At 40.9% G+C, this 26105-nt stretch overlaps 1 protein-coding gene across 1 annotated transcript in view; it reads left to right on the top strand.

The window, feature by feature from the left end:
- Positions 1 to 26105, top strand: part of NYAP2 (neuronal tyrosine-phosphorylated phosphoinositide-3-kinase adaptor 2) — a 132215-nt gene that overhangs the window by 44684 nt on the left and 61426 nt on the right. Inside the window, exon 4 of the mRNA XM_058812272.1 lies at positions 16511 to 16809. Coding sequence (XP_058668255.1) covers positions 16511 to 16809 — 299 coding nt within the window. The remainder of the gene's footprint in view (positions 1 to 16510; positions 16810 to 26105) is intronic.

Here is a 26105-nt window from a genome sequence, read left to right on the forward strand (position 1 = left end):
AGCTCCATCCCACCTGGAACCGGGGCACTGTTACAGCAAAACAGATTTTGCATTGCTTTATTAGAAAGCATTGGACTATTCCCACTGAATGTACTCTACTAGGGATTTTACTGTTAACTGTGCATTGACACAGTATCTTGTGTGAGTGATCCAAATTTTAATGATTTTATTCTCTCCATCAATGTGATGTATAATAATTGCTTTTTTGGATGAGTTACAAGCTGAGTGTAAATATTTAGTATTAATGAATTCAGGTTTATTATGTGGAAGTGTACCTGCAGTGCAGCAAATATGCAGCCATCCATGAAGAATCTACTATGATCAGGGCAGGACTTCTCCCTTTCTTCCTCATCTTCCCCTTCCTGTTTCTCTGGCTTGTGGAAAACAAAATAACTTGTTTTTCTCCATTTGTTACTGATCCCCTTAGCCTTGGCACTTCACCATGTTTACTGGACACACTCCTGCATTCCTGTCTGTCATGTCTTTTGTTATGAACAGATTGTCCAATTACTCAAATCTGTTCACAGGTTGCTGGCCAAGGGCTAAATTGCATTGACAACATGAGGTATTTTATCATTTTTTTGTGTTTATATTGTATTTTACGGACTTGCTTCTCCTGCTAGTGTGCTGGGGAACTTTGGACAGCAAGGTGGGAAATAATGAGATAGCAGCTGTAGATAAGCCAAGAACATATACTGCTTTGCTTTCCAGGTCTGTGGCCTCACTGCAAACCCCTTTTGTGCTCTCAGGCCAAAGACTTGGTCATCTTCTGAGAAACTGCCATTTTCACTTGTGTAAATAAGAGTGTATTGGAGGGGTCATCATAGCCTCAACATTTCCTTCCTGAGTTGATGTGTGGTACCTTGTGGTTCCCCTCTCTCTGAGGGCTCTGAAGCTCTGTTCAGACCAGTGTTTCTGTGTATTTCAGAGGTGAAACTCAAAGCACACAGAAAAAAGCAGAAGCGTGCAAAGGGTGGTTCTGGGTTTGAGGTTGCTGCTTGGGAACCATGGCATGTGAATTCAGGTTTTGGCTCAGCTGATTGTTCTGCATCATCTATCAAATTTTGAAATGGAGCAACAGCAGCTCTCCAAGAGGAAATGATCAGGAAAGGCTAAAGTAGAGCAAGTCCCTGAGACTATATCACTGTGCAGGATTGCCCCTAGCTGGATCCTGTGTACTCAGTGGGGTTTCTGAAGTCCTTGCCCTCTTGCTGACCTGCAGCTCCACTTGTGGGCCCAGTTCTGCTTTGTCACAACAAGCTTTGTAGGGTGGCTTCTGCTTTCCCCTGTGCACCTCATGCCATCCTTTGCCTTCGTCCCTAGATTAAGAGCAAGCGGTGTAAAATGTCAGAGCCTGCACACAGTGGTGCTGGTGCTGAACATTTGCACAGAAGCTCTCTGTGTCTAACATGGAGCACCCAGGGTGACTAGTGGCCCTGCTGGAGCAGGGGGCATGCAGAAAGGAGGACAAAGAACTGTGAAAAGATGAGGCTAAAATCAAAGGCTAAGAGAAATGACAAAGAGAGCAGTGGATGTTTCTCTCCAAGAACTCTTCATGAATCCTTAGGTTTCCTGCTGCCTTCCAACATTTTATAAATGGACTGAACAGATGACAGTTTATATATATAAACCTAACGAGATGCTGCTAGTCTTCTGTGAAATTGGTTGGATACCTAGTGATAAGCTAATATTTAGTAGCAGTTTTCCCTCTCATGACAGTATGAGTCCTCAATACCCAGTTTCATTTGGTGTCTTTTGTAATAAGGGAGATGATAGTCTCATTAAGGCATGACTGGGCTAGAGCCAGGCCCCCTCTGCTCAGGCTGGCTGGTCTGACAAATGCTCCTGGGCTGTTACAGCTCTTGTGGAGAGCAGAGCCTCCTGGGGGTGGCTGTGATGCCTGCTGGGTGTGTGCACACTAGGCTTGCCTCAGGAAATGAGAAAAAAATCAGTGCAGGGGAACAGGAAAGAGGCTGTTGACACCACCTTGTTCTGGCAGCAGTGGCTGGCCAGTGGCTTAGTGTGCATCTCTCAATCAGGAGCCTCTGCTGGCCTGTGGCTTTAAAGTTTTCCAGGGCTCTGCACCAGTCTGTAATTGCTCTGTCTCAGCTGACCTGGCCTGTGGTTAATCATTTACACATATTCCACAGACTTGCTCAGAAAGTGGTAGGCATTTTCAGAGAGTAGGATAACTACTTCTCTAATGCCAGCAATAAAATTGCCATTTATATGAAAAGGCCCAGAGTGCTTAAAATTGAGTTGGAAGTATTAGATGAGGCATTGCTTAATTTTCTCTTGCCCTTTCAATACCACAGTCAATTTTTGCTGCTGTTTATAATAATAAATTAAGAAAATGTGCATGCTGTAAGCCTTTTAGCTATGATGAAACTCTTAGAATTTATTTTTCCTTTTCCTTTTGCTTTAAATTAAGTCTTAGTATATAAATGATTTTAAAATAAGTTGGAGACAAGTAATGAGGCTTGTACTGAATAGTTTGGAGGCCCAGATGTTACCTGGTGGAAGGCCTTTCTCATATAATGTATTGTAATTTACTTAACACTGCTAATATTTTATAGCCATTGCTGCAGTGCAGTAAGAGCTCTATGGTCATTCTGTAGGGAGCTCAGCCCTAAAATTGCACATAAAAATTTTGTGCTGCTGGATCTTGTTGTAAGTTCAACTCACTGATCCACTCAGTGGTTTTATTAGCAATTTAAACTAAAAACACCTGTTTGGAAATTTCCAAGCCATTTTGGAGAATTCCAAAGTAGGTTTGCACAGTGAAAGTGTCATCAGAACAAACTTGTATCGCTAAATGCCATATATCCCTCTCACATAGCTTACAAAGAAATGCCTTGAATTGTTTTGCCCATTGATCTCCTAGTCACTTTTAAGCCCCAGTGGATGCAGGCTTCTTTGAGGATCTAGATTTACTTATTTTTTTGTTTAGCTTTATAAGTATAAAGTTAAAACTCTATAGCTGAATTTCCCTTTGCCCAAACAAAACAAAACACAGTCTCTCAAATACATCACTGCAAACTCACTTTAATAATCTGAGTTTTCAGACTCACTCAGCTTGAAAATAAATTGGAATGCCCTAGAATTAGGTTCCTGCAGGAACATTTTCTACCACGGGAGTTCTAATGAGCAGGTAACAGATAGACTGGGCAAGGACCTGCATAATAATATAACACATTAGGGACGGAAGCTAGCAAAATGACAAAAAGTGCAGCAAAACAAAAAGGAACAAGAACAGTCATTATTCTCAAAGAATACCAATGGAACTATTAAGCCACATATTGGAACATTGTCATTGGGAGCAGCACTAGCTGAGATTGAAGCTTTCTGCATGAGATGGTGTGAGTGGTACATGTGTGTATAACTGTCTCTAAAGGAAGTTTTGGGGAGCTTTAATCTCGAGAACTTTGGTTTCTGGGTGATTTAGGCTCTGTTTTGACTCTCAATTGCCTTGCACTTTGCAGTTAAAAAGCAGGACAGAGACTTGTCTGGGTCACATTCTTACTGGCCACAGGAAGCACAGGGCACAGAGAGCTCCTCTGCAGGGACACTCTGAGACACTTGTCCAGCCATCCACATTCACTGTGGTCACTGAGTGACTTCACTTGGGAGGAAAAAGCTGACCTTGGTATATTTGCATAGGAAACAGAGCAGTTTGTTTATAATCTCTCTGGCTCTGTAGTCCTGACAGAGCACAGAGGGACAGATCTGAGCCTGGCTTTGACAAAGGATGTGAGGAGACTGTCCATGGAAATGGGACAGAAGGGACTGGGGGTCCTGCTCAGGTTTCTCAATTTTGTAGTGCCTTCTTTCAAACTTAATATATGATGGTTTGAGTCTCTGGTTTCAAAAACAAAATGCAACCCATTTGCTAAGCTTAGCTGTCTTCTTTCTGCTAGTCTGCATTTTAACAGTTTTCTGGCTTTGCAATCAGACTCTTCTAAGCTGAAATAGCTTCAGTTCATATTCTAACAAGCAATGTAAACCTTTTTTACATTGGAAGTGATATTGATGTCTTTTTTAAAGGGATCTTTAGCTGCTCTAGTTGTACATCAGTATTAATACAGGAATACAGCCTTTAATTTCCTGCCTGTATTCCTGTTTCATTTAATAATTTAAAAAAATATTAATCCGTAGACTTTTTTTCTTTCCAGTTCATTAGCTGAATTTAATGTTTATCTCATGAGACTGAAAAATGTAGTGAAATAGTTAATTTCTAGTTGTTATGTGCTTCTGGTGGAAATATATAACAGACTTAGGAATGCATCTGGCTTTTCTTTTTCTGCTATGCACTACTCAGTTTTGCTGAAAGTGAGGAATAAAATCTGTGCTGTTCATTTTCCTATAATTTGAAGCAATCCATTTTCTCCTAGCCTGAAATTCAGAATTTTTCCCAATCTCACTGTGTTCAGAACATGAAGGAAACACTCATCTGTTCAGTCCTAAAAAAGAAAATTTAAATGTGGCTTTAACATGTCTCTTTGCTGATGTGGGCTTCCTCTGACACACACTGATTGCCTGTCATACTCTTTAAATCAAAGCTATAGATCTGCATGCTCCATACTACCCCTTCTGAAAAGGCATCTAATTGTTTCTCTATGCAGCTTGAAGGGCAGTAAACACAGATTGGTAAGTATATGCATAAATAACTCCAATGTATTGTGAAAGTTTATACTTTGTATGTATTTTTATCTGCATTTTAAGAATTATAGATGCTAGCATCTAGGAGATGACCCAGTTTTGTCACTGTCACAGAATGGAATCTCTCCTTAGGAGATATTTCTTTCCTTGATACTATTATTTTGTGAGCTCTTTTGATGCTGTTCTGGGTCTTGAATCAAAGCTATCCTAATTTTACTGGATACACCTATGAAATATCCCTTTTCTAATATCTGAGTGTGGATTAAAAGTGTCAGCTTGGATCACTCACAAACATCTGTGGAACTCCATAGTTTTGACTTCCCAAGCTTTGTGTCTACAACCTTAGATTGCATTTAGTTTTCCATTCCAGAATCCAACAGCAGGACTATGAAACAGCCTTGGCTCTCATTTTAACTATGTTGTGGATATAAGCCAAAACTTGAAAATATGAAAAGTCATATTTAGCTCTTTAACTCAAAACCCACCATGGGAAATATGCTGATTTTACCCTTTCCCTCCACAAAGTTTCTAGAAGGCACTTTCGAGCTGCAATAATGTAGTTGTGCTGCATCTCTTTTCTTACCTGTAATCATCTACTTTTTTTGTAAAGCAATGTATCCACTGGTTAAATAACTAGGTGCTGCTAGCTCTTATTTAACAATTGTTATATTTCACTTTCTATTGAGGTAAAAATAAAATGGAGATTCTAGAAACCAGGATAATGAGCTGCTCACCACCAGGAACATTAACATTTCTGTATGCAATTCTAGGTAGGGTACAAAATCATTTCACATGCCAATTCACAGAAGTGTGTGTGCAAAGCCCAGTAAGGTTCATCCTTCTAGCACTGAGGACACGGTTTAGTGGTGAACATGGTGGTGGTGCTGGATTGATGGTTGTATTTGATGATCTTTAAAATATTTTCCAACTTCCATGATTCAGAGATGCTATTTCTTAAAGCTCAGTAGGGCATCACCATTTAATAAGTGGGTGAAAGTGCCTATTAAAAGATACATTGTCACGACTTCTCTGTAGGATTTGAAAGTCTACTGTTCCAGTCTTACACATAATGACCCAAAATGTTTGAATTGAGGCTGCTCTGGTTTCAGATTTTTATCATGAGACCACCTTGAAGGAATTTTTTTGTCTTAGCATGTGAGAATTGCAAACTCTGGGCTGGCTGGTGCAGTAAGGACAGGACAACAGGCTGCTGGGTCCTGTGTGGGCACTGTGGCACAGGGCAGGGAAAGGGGTATCACATATTCTGGAGCAGAGAACACCATTTTCTTGGGTTTAAAAATACATAAACAATTAAAAAGCCTAGTTGAATTGCTCTTCTGAGTGACAGAAACAGCCCCTGTGTGAAGCCTGGTGTGCAGATAACTGATTTGGACTTTAGTGCTGGGACCTCACACAAATATTGTCTCTGAGCTTCTTCCCCTTTCAGTTGTTTTAAAGTGGGCTGCTGCCTGCAATGTACCTTTGGGAGAGGCAAATCCGCTTCATATGATGTCAGGGTTATTGTTCCTAGATAGAAGATTTTCAAAGGAGTTTAAGCAACCTAGAAATGTATATTTGCTACAACTTATTACCAGCAGCTTTGCAGATTTTAACTATAATTCCTAGAGCAAAGGAAAGCGACAGCACACTATTTGTGGTTTGTCATCTTTACATAAAATCAGGTCCAGACTTTGTGTGACCCTGGTTGCCACAGCTCACAACCTCAGTGCACACACAGCATTATTTCTTCAAGCTGAGACACTTGAAACATAACATTCAGTAAATGACAGCTCTGAAGAGTTGCCTGAGGAATAAAGGGAATTTACATGCTTTCAGTGTGAACAGCACAGAGCTGATCACCTCTCATGCAGGGAACTAAACTAGTACATTCCCCATTTAATTTACCATTACACCATTAAATGCAGGTTACAAGGGTGTTGCTCTTTGTTTAGATGTTTTAGCTCTCTAACAAATCCTCACACAGACTTTCACAGCTTGGAAAACAAGCTGTTGCTTCAGCAAAATTGCATTTCACTGCAGCTTCATAGGTTGTAGTGATGACCCTTTGGGCAATGTAAGTAGATGTCCCTAAAGGAGCATTTAAGCACTATCTTCCTTTGCTGTCAGAGCTTGTTGGACATAGATTTTTTGCTCAAAAATTTGGCAAAAAGCTACTCTTGAAGGGGAAAAAAAAAAGCACAACACAGCAGTTCCCAAAATTATCTGACCATCCCATTTGCAAAAGTAATTCTGTGAGTGATGAAAATCAGCATGTGCCAATTTCTGGCAGCTTTGGAGGTTTATTGGCAGCTTTTATTGTAGCCAGTTGTCTCTGGTGTTAAATTCCTGTGTACATAAAGACCTTTTAATAGTCTGCTGGTGTTCCTGGGTCTGGCCCATTAGATCTGTTCATGGATACAGAGGAGAAAAGAGTTTCTGTGCTTTGCATTTGGACAATTCACCTTGATTTCTAAAGGGAATGGAGATGCAATGAATGTTTTGGAAAACCTCAGTGTGGAAAGGGTTCAGGGTTGTGCTGAGTACATGCATGAGTGGGGACAGACATGTGTTTGCTGGCTGGCCTCTGTCAGTGTCCTGACTCAAACTACTGGGTCCTGACCACCTCTGTGCCTGCTACACTTGCTTGTCACATGCTCTGATGTGCAATATTAAATTAACTGTGTTTCTGAAAATAAAATGTCCTTTTAAATTTATTTCTATGAACAAATAAGTAGCTTCTGACAACCCTGGCTAAGAAACTGACATCCATCAAGACAAGGAAAGAGTTTTTAATAGTATTATTTCTAAATTTAGATGTGAAGCACATTAATATTCGGTTGTGGCAATAATGATCACTTTGTTACACATAGAGAAGTGACATAAGCAGGGAGATCTTCATGAGAATTTTGTATCTTAGTGAAAAAACCTCTCCAGGCTCTGAGGGGAACAGTTGATACTGATATACAGGATTTAATGTAGCTTTATTTAGCAGGTTGAGACTGTCCTGGGAGGAAGGGACACCAATGTACACATCTGTGGAATGATTTCCTTTCCTGTTTCCTGGGTTTATTACACTTATCAAAAATATTTCACTTAGTTTTTTGAGTCTGTTTCGTTTTGCAAAGCAGAGATTGTCACTGCTGTCCACTTAAAATACAGAGTAGTGATTAACAAAAGAGCTGAAACCTTTCCTTCAGACATCAGAAGGAACAGAGATAGTGATACCTAATAGCACAAGGATAGTTAATTCTAGCTGTAAAGTCAAGGTGATGGGCCCAGGCAGGGCTCTTCCAGGTAAAAAAGGATTTTCTGATGAAGACTTCTATGGGTTCCACAACCTATGATAGCAGTGAAGTATCCAGCAGAACATTTATGTAGCTAGGCTGGGTAAACTGCAGTAAAATGTTTGGTTTTTTTTTTTTGTTTTCTGTACAAAGACCAGTCCAGCACCCAGAGTCCTTGTAAGTGTGCATTCCCCTAAAATGAAAATTTTAACATAGAATTTGTAGGTTAAATTTTATTTATATTGCTAATGTCTAGATGCTTTTTTATTAACTACCAACAGACCCTGAATGTCAATAAAAACAGTGCCTGAAATTGTAATCAGATAAATGCCTGATCAAGAGAATGTAAACTTCCAAATTTTTTCGTGTGCTGAGATGTCTGGAGGCAAAATTGCCCCATATGAATATGACAGATCTGGAGTGGTGGCTGTTGCATAAAACTGTCCCTTCAGTGTGACCTGGATCCCTGTCACATCCCTGCTGTACCTGTGCTACTGAGACCTTCTCCCAGTGTGCCAGGAAGTGCCTCTCCCCTTCCTACCTACTCACAGGGCACTTAGAAAAGGAAATGAAGAGCCAGATAAGCTCAGGAAATGCATTTTGAACTGCAAATTGTGAATGACTATACTACAAGAAGAATGTTGGAATAACTAGACCATCAGGTGACCAGGTGTGTAAAAAATAATCTGTATGTTTTGCCATAGATTATGTTAAAGTGCAGTGTTTCAGGGGTTGTCCTCTGAATTGAAATGCTGCTCCTCCTGTTCACTGCCACTCAGGATTGAAGAGTACTTTCAGAGTCCTTTCTCTTTGGAACTGGATACCATAGGAAGCATTTTTAAAAACTATAATTTCCTTGTCAACTTAATGTAAGCTCAGATTAAAAAAAAAAAAAAAAGTAGTGCCACATTTGCTTGAGGGACTGAGAAGAGCATCTGTACAATCAGTGTTTGAAATAAGCCTGAATTGGGAAAGGTTAGACCCAGTGTAACATCTCAGCCCACACAGAGCATTTGGTTTACAGGTCTCTGTCTTAGAGTTTCACCACATTTCATTAGTTTCTTCAGGTTTTAACTTTTCACGGCATCTGATCCGCAAAAAGGGTTTTTTACTCCGTAAAGATTTCTTTTTTCCATTGAAACTTTGAGTCAAAACTGAAGAAACATTTTCTTCCAGAAATGCCCAAGTATTATTCTGCATTTTAATTTATTCCCATATCTCATTGAAATATTTACTTAGCTGCAGTTGCTCAGGCAGAATGGAGTCTGAGCCATGTGGTTTTCCAGTGAATGTGATAAAAACACAGCCTTGGTCGAGCTCCACCTGTTTTTGACAGGATGCAAAACCCCACTCCATTAATGTGAACATGCATTTGCACTCAGTTTAAACATTGCATATGCTCCATGTCTAATTCTAGGTGACTCTGAACATATGAGCTTTCATTTGCTGGCTTTTAGGTGTGCATCCCCCAATGCAAAATTAAAAATAACTGTATCCATAAAGCAGCAGAGCACTTTTCACTCCAGCCTCTCCAGTGTTGTGTATTCAGAGCCCACAGATGTCCCCACGTGCATCAGCTGGTCACCAGGCACAGGTGGGCTGCAGCACTGGGGTCCCTGTACCCAGGTACAGCAGGGACAGTTGTTCCTGCTGAGAGAGCAGTGCCAGTCCTTTGGGGATGCTCAGCCCAATGCAGGCATCCTTAGTTTGCTATAAATAACAGCAGTGCCGGTGGAAAATAGAACTCGTACCTGCACTTCTGTTCAGACTCATGAAATCATTTTGTTGAGCTCTCTGTGGATCTGAAAGGTCCTTACTCCTCAGTTACTCCTTTCCAAACTGTCCAGCTTATGTTTGGAATTTATTCTAAAAATAGCAAACAAAGTTATAAATTTATCAGAGTTTCTCATAAAGTGTTTTGGGATTGTTTTGATTTTGCTCTTTTTTTTTTCTTTTTCCCTGAAATTCCATCTCTTGCTAGAATTTTCGATGTTTTGTGTTATAAAAGTAGTTCACTGCAGAGCATACCAGATCATCATTTGAAATCAGATTTTCTGGCATCATATGGAAAACCTGCGGTGGACAGTCTTGGTTAGTTTTGCTTTTATTATCCACTGTGCACTGCAGAGGGATTACAGCTGTCTTTTGGTTGCTCCCCAGGGATTCAGTTAATCTTACAGTGCAGCCACAACATGTGGTGTGGCAGTTCAGTTTCTTCTGGAGAATCTTCTGTGAGTCCTGTTGGGGATGGCAGACTGTCAAGAAGAGCACAAAGGGCTTAAAGAAATAACCCAGTGTCAAAGTAGGCAGTGGATACATATCTGTGAGTGGTGTTGCTTACAAGAGATTCATGAGGCACAAGCAATTTCCACAAAGCTTCCTGGGTGTTTCAGTGCAATAATTTGGGTACTCAGAGCAGGATTGTCATTGCATGTCTGCAGGATCAAACCCTGGGCCTGTGGGTTTGACAGGTGGGATAAAAGAATAAATTTTGTTTTGTAGCAGTAATGTATTCTGTGTATCCTGAGAGGACTGACTTCTTAAGCAGCACCTGATCTCCTACCTCAAAAGCAGAGGCATATGGTAGGGGGAAGAAATTTGATGTGCATAGACATATTGGGCGCTCATTTTAGGCAGTCCTCCAGGTGCACAAAATGGCTCTAAATCTGACCTTTGTCACAACTCATTCGTGCTTTAGCCTATATCTAAAAGGATGGTAGTATTACCCTCTGGATCTTGATTTGAGATCATGGTGAGTCGTTTGAGTATTTCAGAAAAGTAATGCAGAAAAAAAAAGTGTGTACGTTCTTTGGGAATAAGAAGGGGGAACTCTGAAGTGTTATAAAAAATTAGAGATAAATGTGTAATTTGCATGTTTAATTTTTGTGATAAAAATGCTATAGATTTGTGCAAAACCATACCTACAGTGTAGTTCCTGAATCCATTATTGTGATCCTGTCCTTATTTCTTCAGTATTACATTTCATGGTCTGTTGAAATCATGTTTAGGGGGATAAAAATAGTATATCTTCTGTTGTTTTGGCATCCAACCTCTAATTTACAAATATAATTTATGCTAATCTTGAAAGTGCTTCTCAGATACAAAGTAAAATGTGTCATCCTTAGTATATGTGTGCATAATTTATTCTGATGGGGAATAGACATTTCAAAGCCATTTCAGCCCTTCATATGCAGAACATTTGATATGAGCAGGGCAGCTGGGTGTTCTCTTGTGGAAGAGCAAGGAAGTGGTTAAAACAGCAGTAGCTACTGTCTTAACCCAGAAAATATAAATACACCATGGGATAAACTGTTGTTTGCACAGTCAAGCCAGCTTGTACAAGATCCTTGAGTTAGGTATTTTTATTCCTTTTGTTTTGCTGATGATTAGTCATTTCTGCAGAAAATTCTTCCTATGTTATCAGTTAATTTTTTAGTGACTTCTGTCTCTGACTCAGATGGCTTCCCTGGTGGATTAGAAGCGTGTCAGGGGGGATTAGCTCAGCGTGGGCTTGCAGCTCCCCGGAGGGAAGGAGCCTGGCCATCCATGTGCTTCACTTGCCCTGGAACTCCCAGCCCTCCCCATTCCACAGAGGAGCCTGCAGAGACTCCCAGCTCAGCTTCTGCCAGCAAATGAACCAGTGTCTGTGGTGAATCTTCTTCAAGTACAAGAGGAGAAGCAGCTGCTCTTGAAATGGTTTCTCTTGGCTACCTGGAATTCCAACACTTAGAAGGATGGTGACCTTCTGTGGTCCCTGACTGGAATGCATCACAGCAAAGAAATTAAAATGCCTTCAAAGATGACACATACCCAGCAGAGCAAATCCCCCTTCTTCCTGCTTTGGAGGTCAAATCTCCTAATCAGGTGTAGCTCCCTTTTTGAACTTGTGCCAAAAAAGCAGAAAATCCAATGTAAAGCAGCAAAGGAAGAAAAAAGGAAACCATGCAAAGATGAGGAGAACTATGAAATGGTTCTTAGTGCCTGAGGGATGAAAATAATCCAGTGTAAATTTAAACTGATGGGAGAATTTTTGCATGAAAACCAAGAACAAGAGTTGATAGATAGTTAGGAAGAAAATCCATCTCCAGGGTATTCGGACTTTATGGTCTCAGTCCAAGATTTCTACTCCTTACAGCTGCACTGAGGAATTTAATAATTTAATTCTATTTTGTTTATAGTTAAACAGTGACACCAAGTAAAACAAAAGTTTTCATACAACTATTATTTTTTTTTTCCAGGAATTAATTCTGTTTCTATCTGGACTAAGTAATGAAAACAGCACAGCAAATTAAAATTGTTCTTTGCAATATTAAATAGGAACAATGCAAAATAAAAAGACCACACTGATTGATGCACACAGCCTCTGGATACTTATTGTTTGCCATATATTTTTCATCAATGTGATTAAAATTTATTTGCCATAGTTTTCTAACTTAACAACTTGAAAAAATGTTCAGAGTCAGCAGGAACATTATGACTCATGGCAAAGCAAGGTGGACATGACCTTCCCCATGCTGTTTACATTTAAACTGCTTTCTGTGTTCATTTCTAATGTTTAGTCTTTCTCTGTAACTTCCACTCTTGTGATATGTAGTGAAATTAATAATATAAAAGACTTTCTCCTCTGTAGTTCTTCAAAGATATTATTCCATTATTCTCTTCTGTAGTTACATCAGTACTCCAGTATCTGCCCCGTGGAAAAGAGCAGGCAGAGCACCAGAAGTGAGCTGTGAAGTGTGCAGCCTTGCCATGACCACAGCCTATGTGCCAGCAGGCTGACACTGCTGCAGGAGCAGCCAGGCCAGTGTGGTTTGATGCTAGCCCAGTTCTGACCTCAGAAATCTCAGCTGACAGACAAAACCTGTGTGGAGATCTAATGAGACTCATTGGCTCCATCAGTCAGATCTCTTGTTCATATTTTAGAAATGAAAGCTGAAATCTGCTGTTACTGGTTTAAGACTGATCTGACAGTTTTGGTGTTTTCTGTAATGATTTATTTCCATCACTGTGTGGGAGAGGGATGGGATGGGGTCTTGCTTCCCTTGCAGTGCCCCCAAAGAGAGAGTGTGTAACCTGGTAGCACTCAATGGTTTGCATGGGCCTGCTGAGCTGGGGTTGGAGCTGTAATGTGGTTCTGAAGGGAGAGATGGTAAACAACGATCTTCTTAAAGGTGTCTGACACTTGGCATTGCCCTTTTCTCCACCTGTGGCACATCATTCACTAGACCTGGGCAAACACTGAAGTGCATTTTCAGCACCAAGTCAGCTTTGATGTGTTTAACGCAAGCTATCATGATTGATTTTGTTGTTATATAATCATGGCTCTCTTTGCAGACAAATGTCTTGCATTTTTAACAGTTATTTAATGCTGTATGTAATTCTTTGTCAGAGAAGCATTTGATCCTGGCCAAGTTCAAATTTAAACTTCTCAGAAGAATAATCCAAATCTGCATTTCCATATATACTGGCAGCAACTCACATAATACAGTTTTGAAATGAGATATAACTCATTATCAGTACAATGAAGAGCACAGAGTCTTACCTGTCAGAAATAATGGAGTGAGACCTACACAGTTCCTTTCTCTCTCAGTGTCTTTGTAGTCACTGCTGCACAGCAAGTTGTGTGTAACTCTTTGTCAGCTTGTTGTGCTGAAGTGGGACACGTGCTAGCCCCAGCCAATTCCTGTGGCTGTGAGCAGGAGGAGTGCATAAATAAGTCCTTTCATTCTGTCGGGGTTCATGATGTAACAACAGCAAGACCGTGCATTGCACAAGTCTAAATGGACCTTCAGGATGCTGCTACCTGAGGGCAGGGGATGCTACATTTGAAATCTGACATCTTGCTTTTGATTTTGTGCTCTTGATGCGACTCTGGAGTTCTTCCTTTCTCTTTACACACAGGAGATTTTGGTCTGCATTGCTGAGGTGTGAACTTGGCATCCCACTGTGTGTTGTGGTGGTGTGAACTGGTCAGAGCCAGCTGGGAAACACCCACTGCCCTATCCTGGGAATTGCTACCAGTGTAGGGAACAAACCTTAGTCTATTGTGATCCTGGTTAATGACCAGGACCCAGGACCAAAGATTGGAGGGCAGTCTTCTTCAGTTTTTGGCTTACAGAGCTTCACCAGCAGCTGAGTGTTGGCTCCTGCATTCAAATACAAATGAATACTCCTTTGAATGTGGCTGAAAACAGGAAAATGGTGCTGTGCTGGTTTTCCCTGGTAGCTGAGCAGAGGATGTAGGAAAGCAAGACGAGATCTATTCCAGCTGTGATGCTGCACAGCAGCAAGTTCTGTTCCCATCTGTAGCCACAACCTCTCTCTCACCTGGCTCTAGGCTCTTTGCTCTGGAGAAAGTGTAGGAAGCAGGTGAGGGTTTCATCTATGTTGAAATTAAGTAAAGAAAGAAAAATTAAGGTGGGGGGAAGGATTTGATTTAATTATTTAATGATACAATGCATTTAGACACCAGGAGTACATTTTATAAGTTTTCATTTCTGAAATACAAGATGCAGCAGTTTGGCAAAAAAACACCCCCACATTTCATATAAATGCAGTTCTGTGTATTCTTAGGAAAAGGGTGAATTATATCACCTTAGAGGGATTTGTACAAGTCCACCCAGCTTGGCATAAAACCTGGTTTTTGTGGATGGTCCAAACACCTTCTCACAGCAGTGAAGTAAATGCAGTAATTAAATAATGTAAACTATTAAGAATTGTAATATTGGAGACATGGCAAACTGAAATTTTCTTTGCTAAACATGATTATCCAATAGATTTAAGAAAGGAAGCAGACTCCCCACCTGCATTCTTCATCATGTTTGGATAGTAATCTTCTTTAAATAATATGACAGGCTCTTTCTGTAGTCCAGTGTCAGAGGATTATATTATTTTCAGAACAATTTATGAAAGATTAGTGGAGGCATAGTTAATCATTCGAACTAACTACAGGTTTTTTAGAATATTCAAATGAATGAGTTCTACCTCTTGATCTTTCTGGCTGCAAATCCCTTCAGAATTGATGCCAATTAGGATTTAGTAACAACTTGGCTATGAGCATGGACCAGTGTGTGCATATGTGTGGCAGGCATGCGTGCACACGTTTACATTTGTGGGTAGGTGTCAGTGTCCCTGGAAAGTGGCACACGGTCAGTTAGACCTGTTCTGTTGTTAACCAGTTTTGAAAGTGGAGAGTAAATGGGATAAAAATGCAGGGAGAGTAATAAGCAAACAAAGGTTCTGCTTTATCAGGTACAAAGCTTATGTATATATATATATATATATATATATATATATATATATTTAAGCTGTATATATACAGACTTGCTCATTGCCAGTCTGATGCCTTTAGGACAATTAGATACAGCTTGTGTTTTACCTACAGTGAAGATGGGGTGGAAATGAGGTGGCCTTGCTTACTCTTCACACTTCTGAGACATGTTCTTCTCTTTTAAAAAAAGGAAATGTGTACCAGCACCAAATAAACTTCACCAGACCAAGGCAAGATCAAGTAAGAAACTTTCAGAGAAGGATTTACCCAAATTAGAGTTTTACTCTGTGTGAAGGGGGAACAGGAGCTAATTAGAGCTCTCTGATGCTTCACAGTTCCTGTGCTGACATTTCTGTGTGCCCACAGTGGTACCATTTCAAACCTCCTTGCAAACAGGCCCACATTGACCTGTGTGTGTTGCTGAGTTTCTTTGCATAGTCACTGACTTGCCTGAATTGAAATGTGCTGTTGGTTTGCAGTATAAACACCAGTAAGAGCTGTTTTTCAGAACTGATAAGCATGAGTGGAACAGGAATAATATCAAGTTCTCAGTCATGCCACCCTCAGAAAAATGCAGTGATTGGTATGGTAGCACTTGTTTCAACTTAACTTTCCTTCTTCTTTACCTGTGTTTCTAAATGGCTGGAGGTTATTTTCTTCCTGGTGTCCCACCTGGTGTCCATGGCCTTTTCATCTCCTACACTTGTAATTTACTAGTCTGAAGCTGCTTGTGTTGCAGATTTACGTGGATTTGATGTGATGTTGAGTTTCCTATAGACAAGTAATTTTTAGAATATTTCTTCTCTACCATTCTTTTGTCTCAAGGGAAAAGATTGATTGGATGCCATGAGCCTTGTTTCCCAAGCTACATGAGCATCTGTAGTCAAAGATGTGTCAGAGGGTGTGGATCAATACCCCCTGTTGTATTTCTAAAGTGTTATTCTTTGCCCTACTCACAGTCTCCTGTTTTCCTGAAAACTCAGTTCTGACTTTCAATGTTTGAAATTTGTTCTGTAGAAAATTTCTATTTAGAATACTATGAAACCTGACAAAAGCTTGTCTTGATTTCTTTTTGTAAAATTCTGAGGGCTTAGCAGTGTATCTATATATCAGTTGTTGGCAGCTTATACTGAAAAATAGACTTTTCTAGTAGTCATTTTCTTTCCAGAGAAGAGCATTTCTTGTTTTCAAATTCAAAAACATGGTCTGCTTGTCACAGGCAGAACTGAGACCCTGGTTCCAGATATGGTTCAGGCAAAGGAGGACCTTTTGCTTATATTTGTATTTTCTCTTACAGCATAGGTGGAGAAGTAGCAAGAGGAAATGAAGGTAGCTACGTGGGGAAACATTTCCGCATGGGATTTATGACAATGCCTGCTCCTCAGGACAGACTGCCACACCCCTGCTCCAGTGGCTTCACTGTCAGATCCCAGTCTCTTCATTCAGTTGGAGGAACTGATGATGAAAGCAGCAGCTCTCGAAAGCAGCCGCCTCCAAAACCGAAGCGAGACCCCAACACCAAACTGAGCACCTCGTCTGAAACTGTCAACACTGGAACAACAAGCAAAAGTGGGAAACTACCAGACAGGACTGAAGGTAACACTGAAATTCTTTGAGAAAAAGGGGGTTGATGAGCCAGTCTTAAGATTTTCCTGTTGCATTTAAGAATTAGCTGTATGTTTCTCTATTTGTGTAACAGTGTCAACACAGGTATCCTAGACTGCTCATGTCTAAATGTTGGACCAACTATCCAACTGTTCTGGATAGTTTTGCCTTTGACATTTATCGCAGAACTGCACCACTTACATGGTCTGTATGTATACTGGAGAATGAGTTGAATTTATTCCAAATGAAGGGGGAAGAGATTGTTGTCAGTTAGAATGTTAGGCCAATGTTATCTGCCCACCAGCCAAGGACCACTGACCATACAATTAGCATGGTGCAAACCACAGCTCTGGAAAGGGCTCTTGTCAACAAAGGAGTGAAGAACAGAAATTAATAAAAAGAATACTTCATGGCCCTGAAACTCCTCATCAGGAAATATCATCCAACAGTAAAAATTTTAGCCAGGATGATATTATGGATAGCCCAAAGCTTCTGTTTGTGTCCGCGTCTACATTTTCTCTTCCCATTCCTCCCAGTTACATTTCAGCCAGAGAATTAACAAATAGTTTTAGTAAAGACATTGCTTCCTTACTCTGCACTGCTAAAGATGAGCTAACACTGTAGGGGTCATCTCCTTTCTTTATTCCATGCTGTAAATACATTCTGTGCAGCAGTAGGACCAGCTGTACTCTCTCCTAGAGAGATCAGGATGACTCTGCTTCACAGTGTGAACTATAGGAAGGAACCCATAAGAACAAATTGTTTTGATCAGTGCTGGTGTCTCCCACTGCTGTGTTACATATCAGTTTGACATCTGATGCAGCACATTGTCCTCATAGTGTGTATCCCTTTGCTTGGTGCTGTGGCCAGAAATACTTGTTAGCTACATTCATGCTATGACTCCCTTTAAGCAAATCTGATTTTAAAAAGTTGTCACTGATAACAAAGATGCCAATGAATGTGTAAATCATGGTGGCACATATGTCTATGATTGTGAAGTTGAACACAAGTGCTGAGCAAAGCTGTGGATTTATTTATGGTCTTGGTAGTTATTGTGCTTATGACATTTTTTGTGACTTCCATATCTTGTCTTATTCAGCAACCATGACATCAACTCCATGCAGACTAACATGACAAATGCAAGCATTAAGTGACTGTCCTTAACAAAAGCAGTTTTCCACAATTTTACTGGACCAAAGCCTACACAGAAACAATTTAACTTTGATATTTAAATTTTCTCATCAGAAAGTCTTTCAAATTTTAGTTTACTATCAAAAGAGGCAAAAACTTGGTCTGATATGCTCTGAGGTGAAAGGCAGGAGCTCTTACATTACTCTAAACCTCTTTTTAAAAATACAACATTTTAAAGTATTTTTATAATTCTTCAATATGTCTCTTAGTACTCTTTTTCCCTGAATCTGTCCAACCAGAATCACCAAGACTAGATGAAGTTTGTTTGGCAGACAGGGTAGTAGGAAAGGGTTTAATGTATTATAATTTGTATAATGACTCTTCCTGCAAGTGTGAATTGAGTCACACAGTACATGGTGCTGTTCAGAGCAGCTGACCTCAGCACCATCTCTAGGATGATTAGGAATGGAGTCTGTTTTACATCCATATCCCAGCCCTTTTCCTCATTTGCTGAGAACCAAGAGAACTTGACAGATTTGAAGTAGCAATAATAACAGTGATAACTGAAATACATCCAAGTATTTTGCCAGCCTCACAGAAGTCATGGCAGACCCCTTATACAGCTTTTGTCCTCACAGAACTAGATTTTCTTCAGCATTATTGTCATTCTGGAAGGTTCTGACAATTTTGTTTCCTTTCCCTCATCATCATCTGCCATCTGAAATTTGAATTGAAGAAAGGAATATGTAGTCATGTCCCTTCTGACAGATTTCAAAGTTCAAACTTGGTTGACATTTCTGTTTCCAAAGACACTTTTCCTCCTCCACTCTGTGCAGGTTGAGCTTGATCTATCCCATCACATGAGTTATGAGTGACATGTGTGGTGCTGCAGCCTTGTTCACTCTGGTTCCTCTGCATGACAATGGTGCCATACCAGAGTCCAAGGATTGCAGAGCACCTTGATTCTCACTATTGTCATCAAGAGCTGAATATTCATAGCAACTCTCTGAAAAAAACTGATGAATGAGTAATACTCCATCACCAGCATAAAAGATAATACCTAAATGTTACTTTTCAGTGTGAATAAATGCCTTCATGGAACATTAAGAATCTTTCTGATGTTTAATTTATGACACGTATTATGCTCATTCTGCCGCTTTGCAAGTAGAGCAGCATTGGACACTTTCAGGCTAAAATGAAGTTGTTCCTGGAGGTTTTCAATTGACAGAACCCTTTAAACTTTGTTGGTTTTGTGTGTTCAGAATGCTTGCCCTGCTTCTATGTATACTGGGGTTTCACCAAAGAATTTAATACATAGAAATATCAGATTGTAGGTTTTTTGGTTTGGATTGGGTTTTTTATAAGGCAGCAGTCAATTTTTTAGCACAGATATATTCAGGGGTGGTACAATATGGTGTTTAGATGAACAGACTGGATTTCTAAGATGTTTTACTGTCACTAGGAGAGGCTTTGTTATCAGCTGTGCACTCCAAGGTAACTTTTTTGGATGAATTTTCCCAGTAATCTGGCTAATACAGGAATGTTTATATAAAATCTATGGCCATACATTGATTAGAGCCTCTAAAGAGGTGCAGAACAGATGGAAGCCAAAGTTCATTACCTGCAGTATTGATTGATACAAACATTAGACAAGCTTTGTCACTGAATATGAAATTATGATTGTTGCTCAAAAATAAATTCCCAGCAAATTTAGTATATGAAATTTTACTCAGAGAATCCTGTGAAATTCTGATTCTACTAGTCTTATTTTTTGTAGGTCATTACTTATGTCTTTACATATGTAACAATTCTCATTCTAGTAGCAAACTTTGAATTTGAGATTTTGTAAGCCTTCTTCTTCCTAATTTCAGGTGAGAAATTCTGTAGGATACAATATTCATGTTTTCTTTTGGATGTCTTTGAAAGCTCAGGTCCAAGAACAGGCAGGTTTAACTTTCAGTCACTGTTGTCTATATTGTACCCAAATGTTTTTATATGCATGTGTCTCACGCATTTGCATGTAATTGTGGTATTGGCAGGCTAAATGACTAGAGCCTTTTCCAGGAACTATGGGAGATAATGATGAAAACCCCTCTTGTTTCTCCATCAACTGCCGTGGAATCTCTACAAAGGATTAGTCAAAATTGTTCTCAGCCTAAATTTTTATGGCTGTGCAGAATAATTCAGACTATAATGTCTATTGTCTGACCTGGTGGCTACTCCTGAAAAGGAATTTGCTACATTTTCTAGACAACCAGGGACAGCCTCGTCACTTATTTTTATTAAACGTGTTTACTTTTTGCTTTTTGATAGTGATCCTGTTTGTACAAACAAAAGCAGTAACTGATAGTAACTTTGATACTCTTTTTGATCATGGTGAAATCAAATATTGAATATTATCCCATGGTAATATCTGCCATGACAATAGATTGGTTTGAATATGTCTGACTTCACTGCAGAAGGGGCAGAATAAATTTGGTCATGAGCTTGAAGGACCTTTTCCTCCTGAGCACAAATAGCAGCAATAGCACCCCCACTGGTTCTGTGCACTTCTCCTGTAAGTGCTCTGGCTCCCATATTTGTGGGAGAGTGAGAATCTTCCCTGAAGCTGCAGTGACACACATTGGCCCCGTCTTGTGCAGCAGCACTGGGTTTGTTTTGTTCATCCCAGCCTACCTTGGCTCTGCCTGGAAGAGCCCTCTCCGGCCTGAAGGCATACTTCTCTTTGACTTTAGCTTTGTTGGTGTGTTTCCACACTTTATATCCTCTCTTGTGCTTTAATATTCCATTTTTCACTCTTCAGGCTGCCTCTCATATGCACCCACTGAACGCCTTCCACCCAATGCATTTCTCTTCTGTGACAGATTTCTAGAAAGATTTTTTTAAAAATGTGGGTTGTCTTTTCTTCAGGGTTTTCAAACTCTGGTAGGAACAGCAAACAAATGGAGCTGTGCCCCATGCATCACACATTGGAAGTGAGAAGTGAACTGAAAAGGGTAATTTAAAATAACATTTCAGCATAGAAGGCATATCTAATCTTCATCCTGAAAGGCTCTTTATTGCAGAAATACAGGAGTATAATTAATTGATTTGTTTTCAGTGCCCAGTCTCACAGATAAAGGAAGTAATAAAGCAGTATAATTGGCTGATGTAACCAGCCTCAAGCAGGGTTTTTGATATGATCACTTCATGTCTACAGGAAAGGTTTACAGATCTGCTGCAGTGCAAATAAAAATGAAAAGATATAAGTAAACTGCATTTTGAAAGTTCATTTTTTGTTATTAAATTCTGCTTAGTCATATGGAGTACTACATTATATAAAAATACACATTAAATACATAATTTGATTATAAAATTTAATTTATGTCTGCATAATGCATGTGTAATGAGAAAGCAGGTTCTATATACTTACTTGCATGTACATCCAAACATGCACACTGATACCTGTTAAAACTCAGAATAACATTTTCACAATGCTATTCATGGTTGTAATTCTGCTGCTGCTGCTAGAGCAAAGGAAAATTTACCACTGATGTGATAAAATGCTTGCAGGAGACCCACCTCTTGAACCCACTCAATTTGTTTAGTGTTTTCCTTCCAAGTGTCTTGGGAAAGAAGATATCCTCCTTGCTGCTGCCTTCTAAGCCCTTGCAGTGAGCTCAGCAATTTCTAAGGTGGGCAGCTTGAAAGGAAAATTTTTCTCAGGAGCAAAGCAATTACAGTAACTGTAACTGGGCTTGCAGTCCGGTTGGTCTCTCTCATAAATCCAGTTTTCTGTCAGCTAGACTGATGGCTCTTCATTGTGAATTTGAACTTTTGCTGCTCTCATTAAGCAGAGTTTGGGTTAAAGGGATTTAGCACTTTTGCTGGTTTTGCATAGAGCTGGTTTCCTTTTATTTCCTACCTTAGTGAATAATGTATTTAACCTGAACTTAGAAATAGTGTCCTCTGTGGTAACCATGACATGTCATTCCTTATAGCCAGATCTTATTCCCAGATCTTTTCATCCATGCCTACCAAAGGAAGAAATGTCTTTAATGAGCCCTAGTCAGGCCTAACCAGTCTAAAGGGACTGACAGATGGGTTCTGGTGAGTTGACCTGTGGGCAGTTTAAGGTGCTCCTGCTGACACAGCACAGTGCCGTGTTTTAGGGACGGTTTTGAGGAGTGAGTGCTGCTGCACCCTGTGACAGGAGCTGTGGGAGAGGAGTGAGCAGGCAAGCCTGGGGAGCAGCATCCCGCAGTGCAGCCTGTCAGAGCCCTGTGCAGGGAGCACCAGATTTGTGCCATGGCTCCTGCCATCAGCTCCCCACAGCCTGGGCCACTTGTCACTGTGGCTGCAGTGCTGGGATGTGGCCTGGGAGCAGAAAGGGCAGCATGGCAGAGCAGCACAAGGGTGCGCTGCCTCCTGAACTCCAGCTCCAGGGCATCCTCCCTGGGCAGGGGCTCCTCAGCCAGGTGCTGTCTGAGCTGCAGTGGGACATTGTGCTGAGAGGCCTCAGTGCTTGCATACTGTGCACTGTATATTTTACAGCTCATTTCCTCTTTTCTACAGCCTGCACAATTTGAGCACAGTTTTTCCCTGTGGGAAGCTGCAGCTTGGTTCACATTAGCTATATAGGTATAACATGAGCTGCTGTTGAGCAGCCATGTGTAGAGCAAGGTGTTTTCCTTCACATACCTTAATCTGATTCTTGATCTCAGTGCTGTGTTTCCCATAATTGTTTGTATGCTGCACTGTATCTCTTGCAGCCTGTGAGGCTTGAGAGAGCTTAATGTCAATCTGTGCACACTGGGAGAAGGGCTGGCACTGACGAAGGGGAAAGTCAAGGGCAGAAAAGTCAGAAATCACAGGCCTTGTTGTCAGTAGAGTGAGGTGGAGTTGGCTTTCAGCTGCCATGCCTGACTCCAGAGAAGTGTGTGCCCTGTGTTTCCAGCTGGCATGGGGATGAGTATGGTGTCTTGAGCAGTGTTAGAGCCATGCAGCCCCTAATGGAACCCTGGCATGTCTTTCCCTTTGCTCTGCCCTGCCCCTCCCAGCCTCCTTGCTGCCCCAGGGATTGGAAGGGTGGAGGGCAGCACTGGCCTGACTGTGTTGGGATTCTGCCCAGGAGCTTGTTCCCACTGACCTGCATTCAAGCAGCTAGAACATGGCAAAGATTTTATTCTGTTCTCTAGTATTTAATAGCTTAGAGACTTTCAAAGGCTTTGCTTTTTGGGTGGTGGTGGTGGGAGTAGTTTTTCAGTGCTTTGGGATTTGGTTTGCTCTGCTTTTGCTGAGACTTCAGTTTGCCCCTCCCTGCAGCAAGTCAGTTTTCAGATTGCAGGTTCCAGAGCTGCTTTACCTCCCTGCATCACCTTCTTCAGCCCTTCATCTTTCCAGGTCTGTTTCCTCATCCCTCAGAGAAGCAAGGGGAAGGAAGGGAATGAACAGAGCAGCTCTCATAGCTATTATAATAGCTTTCTGTGCAGAGCAATGAACACAATGTGATTTTGGGAGGGATTTATAAACAAGTTTTGAAGCCACAGAGGGAATATGTTCTCACCCTCAAGGCACATATGCAGGCTCATTAATGTTAATGGAAGCTGCAAGCATTGAACAGAAAATAGACCAGGCAGTGGTAAAAGACACAAAGCTCTGTTACCCACTTGGGAATCACACAGTGCCCAGGACTTGGCAGCTGGTACTTTAGCTCTGTTCTGCTAGTCTAGCCTGTGTACTTAGTGATGATTTTTAATTCTTCTTAATTTAACAAAGTTGCTTTATGAATTCCTCCTTGCTCTTTTCACGATAGGATGTTGCTCATTTGCTGAGACTCTGCACCAGAGTTAAAAAATCCCAAAATGAAGCGTGCAGCTCCCCTGCAGTACAGCTATTGCTCTGCTCTCAAGAGTGATGGAAGCTCTGATGTTCTTGATAATGGAAAAGCCTTAATAATGTGAGTTCAGGGAGTGTTGTGCTGATTTACCAGATTAACTGCAAATGCAGTCAGTCCAGGAGGAGCTGCCGGCCCTCAGCTGAGGCCAGCAAGCTCTGCTAAACATTTGTGACTCCTGCTGTGAGCATGTGGGCTTTTCTGCACTCTCAGTGCAGAGCCCCAGTGCTCCAGGGCTCAGGGGAGTTTATAAGCCTGGTCACAAGCCCAGGTCCAAATTGCTGGTGAATTCAAATCATTCTGCCCTGAAATTAACTGGACCACCTCAGACCTAAGAGCAGTGTTGGGCATAATGCAGGCACAGTGTATGGGAGATTTTCTCAGGCTGCTCTCCTCTGACTGTACAGGTCACTGTAGCCCCTGGACATGCCAACAAGGCAAGGAAATGTGAGCCCCTCATTCATGCAGTTATCTGGGATCTAGGACAGAGTATTAGCGTGGGTTTCACATCATATGAAAGTCACTGGGTTGTTTTTAGAGCCAACCCACTCCTGGAAGTACTTCACATGTGCTCTTTGAGGTGTCCGAATCAATAATCTCTGCCAGGAGGAGCAGACTGAAGAGGGAGTCTCTGAAGAAAGCTAAAGTGTGGGTGGTCTTGTTCACTGCATGGTTAATTTGCAGCCTCAATAGACAGACCCTATGTAACTGTAAGGTTAAAATATCGATAAACCAGTTCATTGTCAGCAGGTCACTGTAAGTCATCATATTTGTAACTTTATTTCGTTTTTTGTTTTGTTTATACCTCAGGGGACCATAATACTGAAATATTATGAGCTGAAATACTATGAAATATTAGACTCTTCCATTATTTTGCTTCACTGAATAGCTCTGAAGTCAAGGCCAGGAGAGGGGAGGAGGAGAAATCCAGGTTAATTCTCTTGCCTTGTTTTGACAGCACATCACAAATTGTTAAGTAAAATGAAATGCCTCTGAAACTGCAAAAATAACAATCTGAGAATACTCCTACTACACTTCTGTTTTGCATAGTGGTTTTGGCATGTTTTCTGTTAAAGGCATTGTGGACAAATAAGTAAGGGTTTGAGGGATCAGACTGAAATCCTAAAGCCCCTGTTTACTCTCAGAGCTGGTCTGTGGTAATAGATGTGTCTAGCAAAATTAATTTGGAACTAAAGACAAATGCCACAAAACAACTGCACTTTTTATTATACAGCAATTACATTGTATTTCCACCTCTGTCTTACCTTATTTTTAACTGGTGCCCTAATTCTCTTCTCACTTTAACAACCAAATGAGACAAATCCTTATGGAGTGAAGCATGACTGAGCTCTTAAAACATTTTGTGTCTCCTGCACTCACATTGGCTTTACTGGGAATGCACAGTGCTTACAGAATCACATCTCAAGAGATTAAAGTCTAGCTCCAGGTGAGATCCTGTCATGGCCAGCCTCTGTTCCATTGGTGCTTTCTTTCTAATGACTGTTTGAATATAGGAGTCCTGATTGGTGCACTGCTTTGCTGCTTTCATCCTTTCCACTTGCCTTAATGCTGGATGACATCAGGCAACATATGCCTGACATGCTGCAAGTGTGTTTGGCACGTCATGCTTGTCCGTCTGTCTGTCCGTGTGTGAACGCTGCTGTGCTGGGGTAATGTGCATGGCCCTGACAGCTCCACAGAGCACAGCTCCCTCCTTGCACTGCCATCAGCTTGCCTGGAGGTCACAGTGTACCAGCCTGGGCTTCTCACAGATGCAGTAGGGGAAAATATAAAATGATGCACACATAACTTTAGTGCTGATTTTAGTGGCTGTAACTTTAAACTGCTGGCATGTCAAATGAGAAGTGCATATCCCAAAGTCTGAGATGGTTTGTAGCTGGCTGCTAGTTCAGGGTGGGGAAAGGCTTAGAAGCAGGCAGTAAAAAGCTGCAGCATGGGGTACTTGACATCAGCAAGAGCTTAATATCCCTTTCCAGTACAGTGGTATAATATTTGCCATGGCTCCTATAATTTCTCTGAGATGTTCATAAAGAGTACTCTACCTTCAAATTCACAACCCTCCTGCATATAATGATTAAAGACTTACAGCTCCCCTTATTCTTAGTGGTAAAACCAATACTACAAGTACAGGACTCTCAGAGTATAAACATGCCTGGAAAGCCAGCAGTATTGCCTTTGGGTTGTTGGCCCTACTAGTGCCTTGTGGGATTAAGGAGACTTCTGGCATTCTCCCCTTCATGCATGACTGCAAATGGAGCTC

Source organism: Ammospiza caudacuta, chromosome 11 (assembly GCF_027887145.1).
Source record: "Ammospiza caudacuta isolate bAmmCau1 chromosome 11, bAmmCau1.pri, whole genome shotgun sequence".
Taxonomy (NCBI): Eukaryota; Metazoa; Chordata; class Aves; order Passeriformes; family Passerellidae; genus Ammospiza; species Ammospiza caudacuta.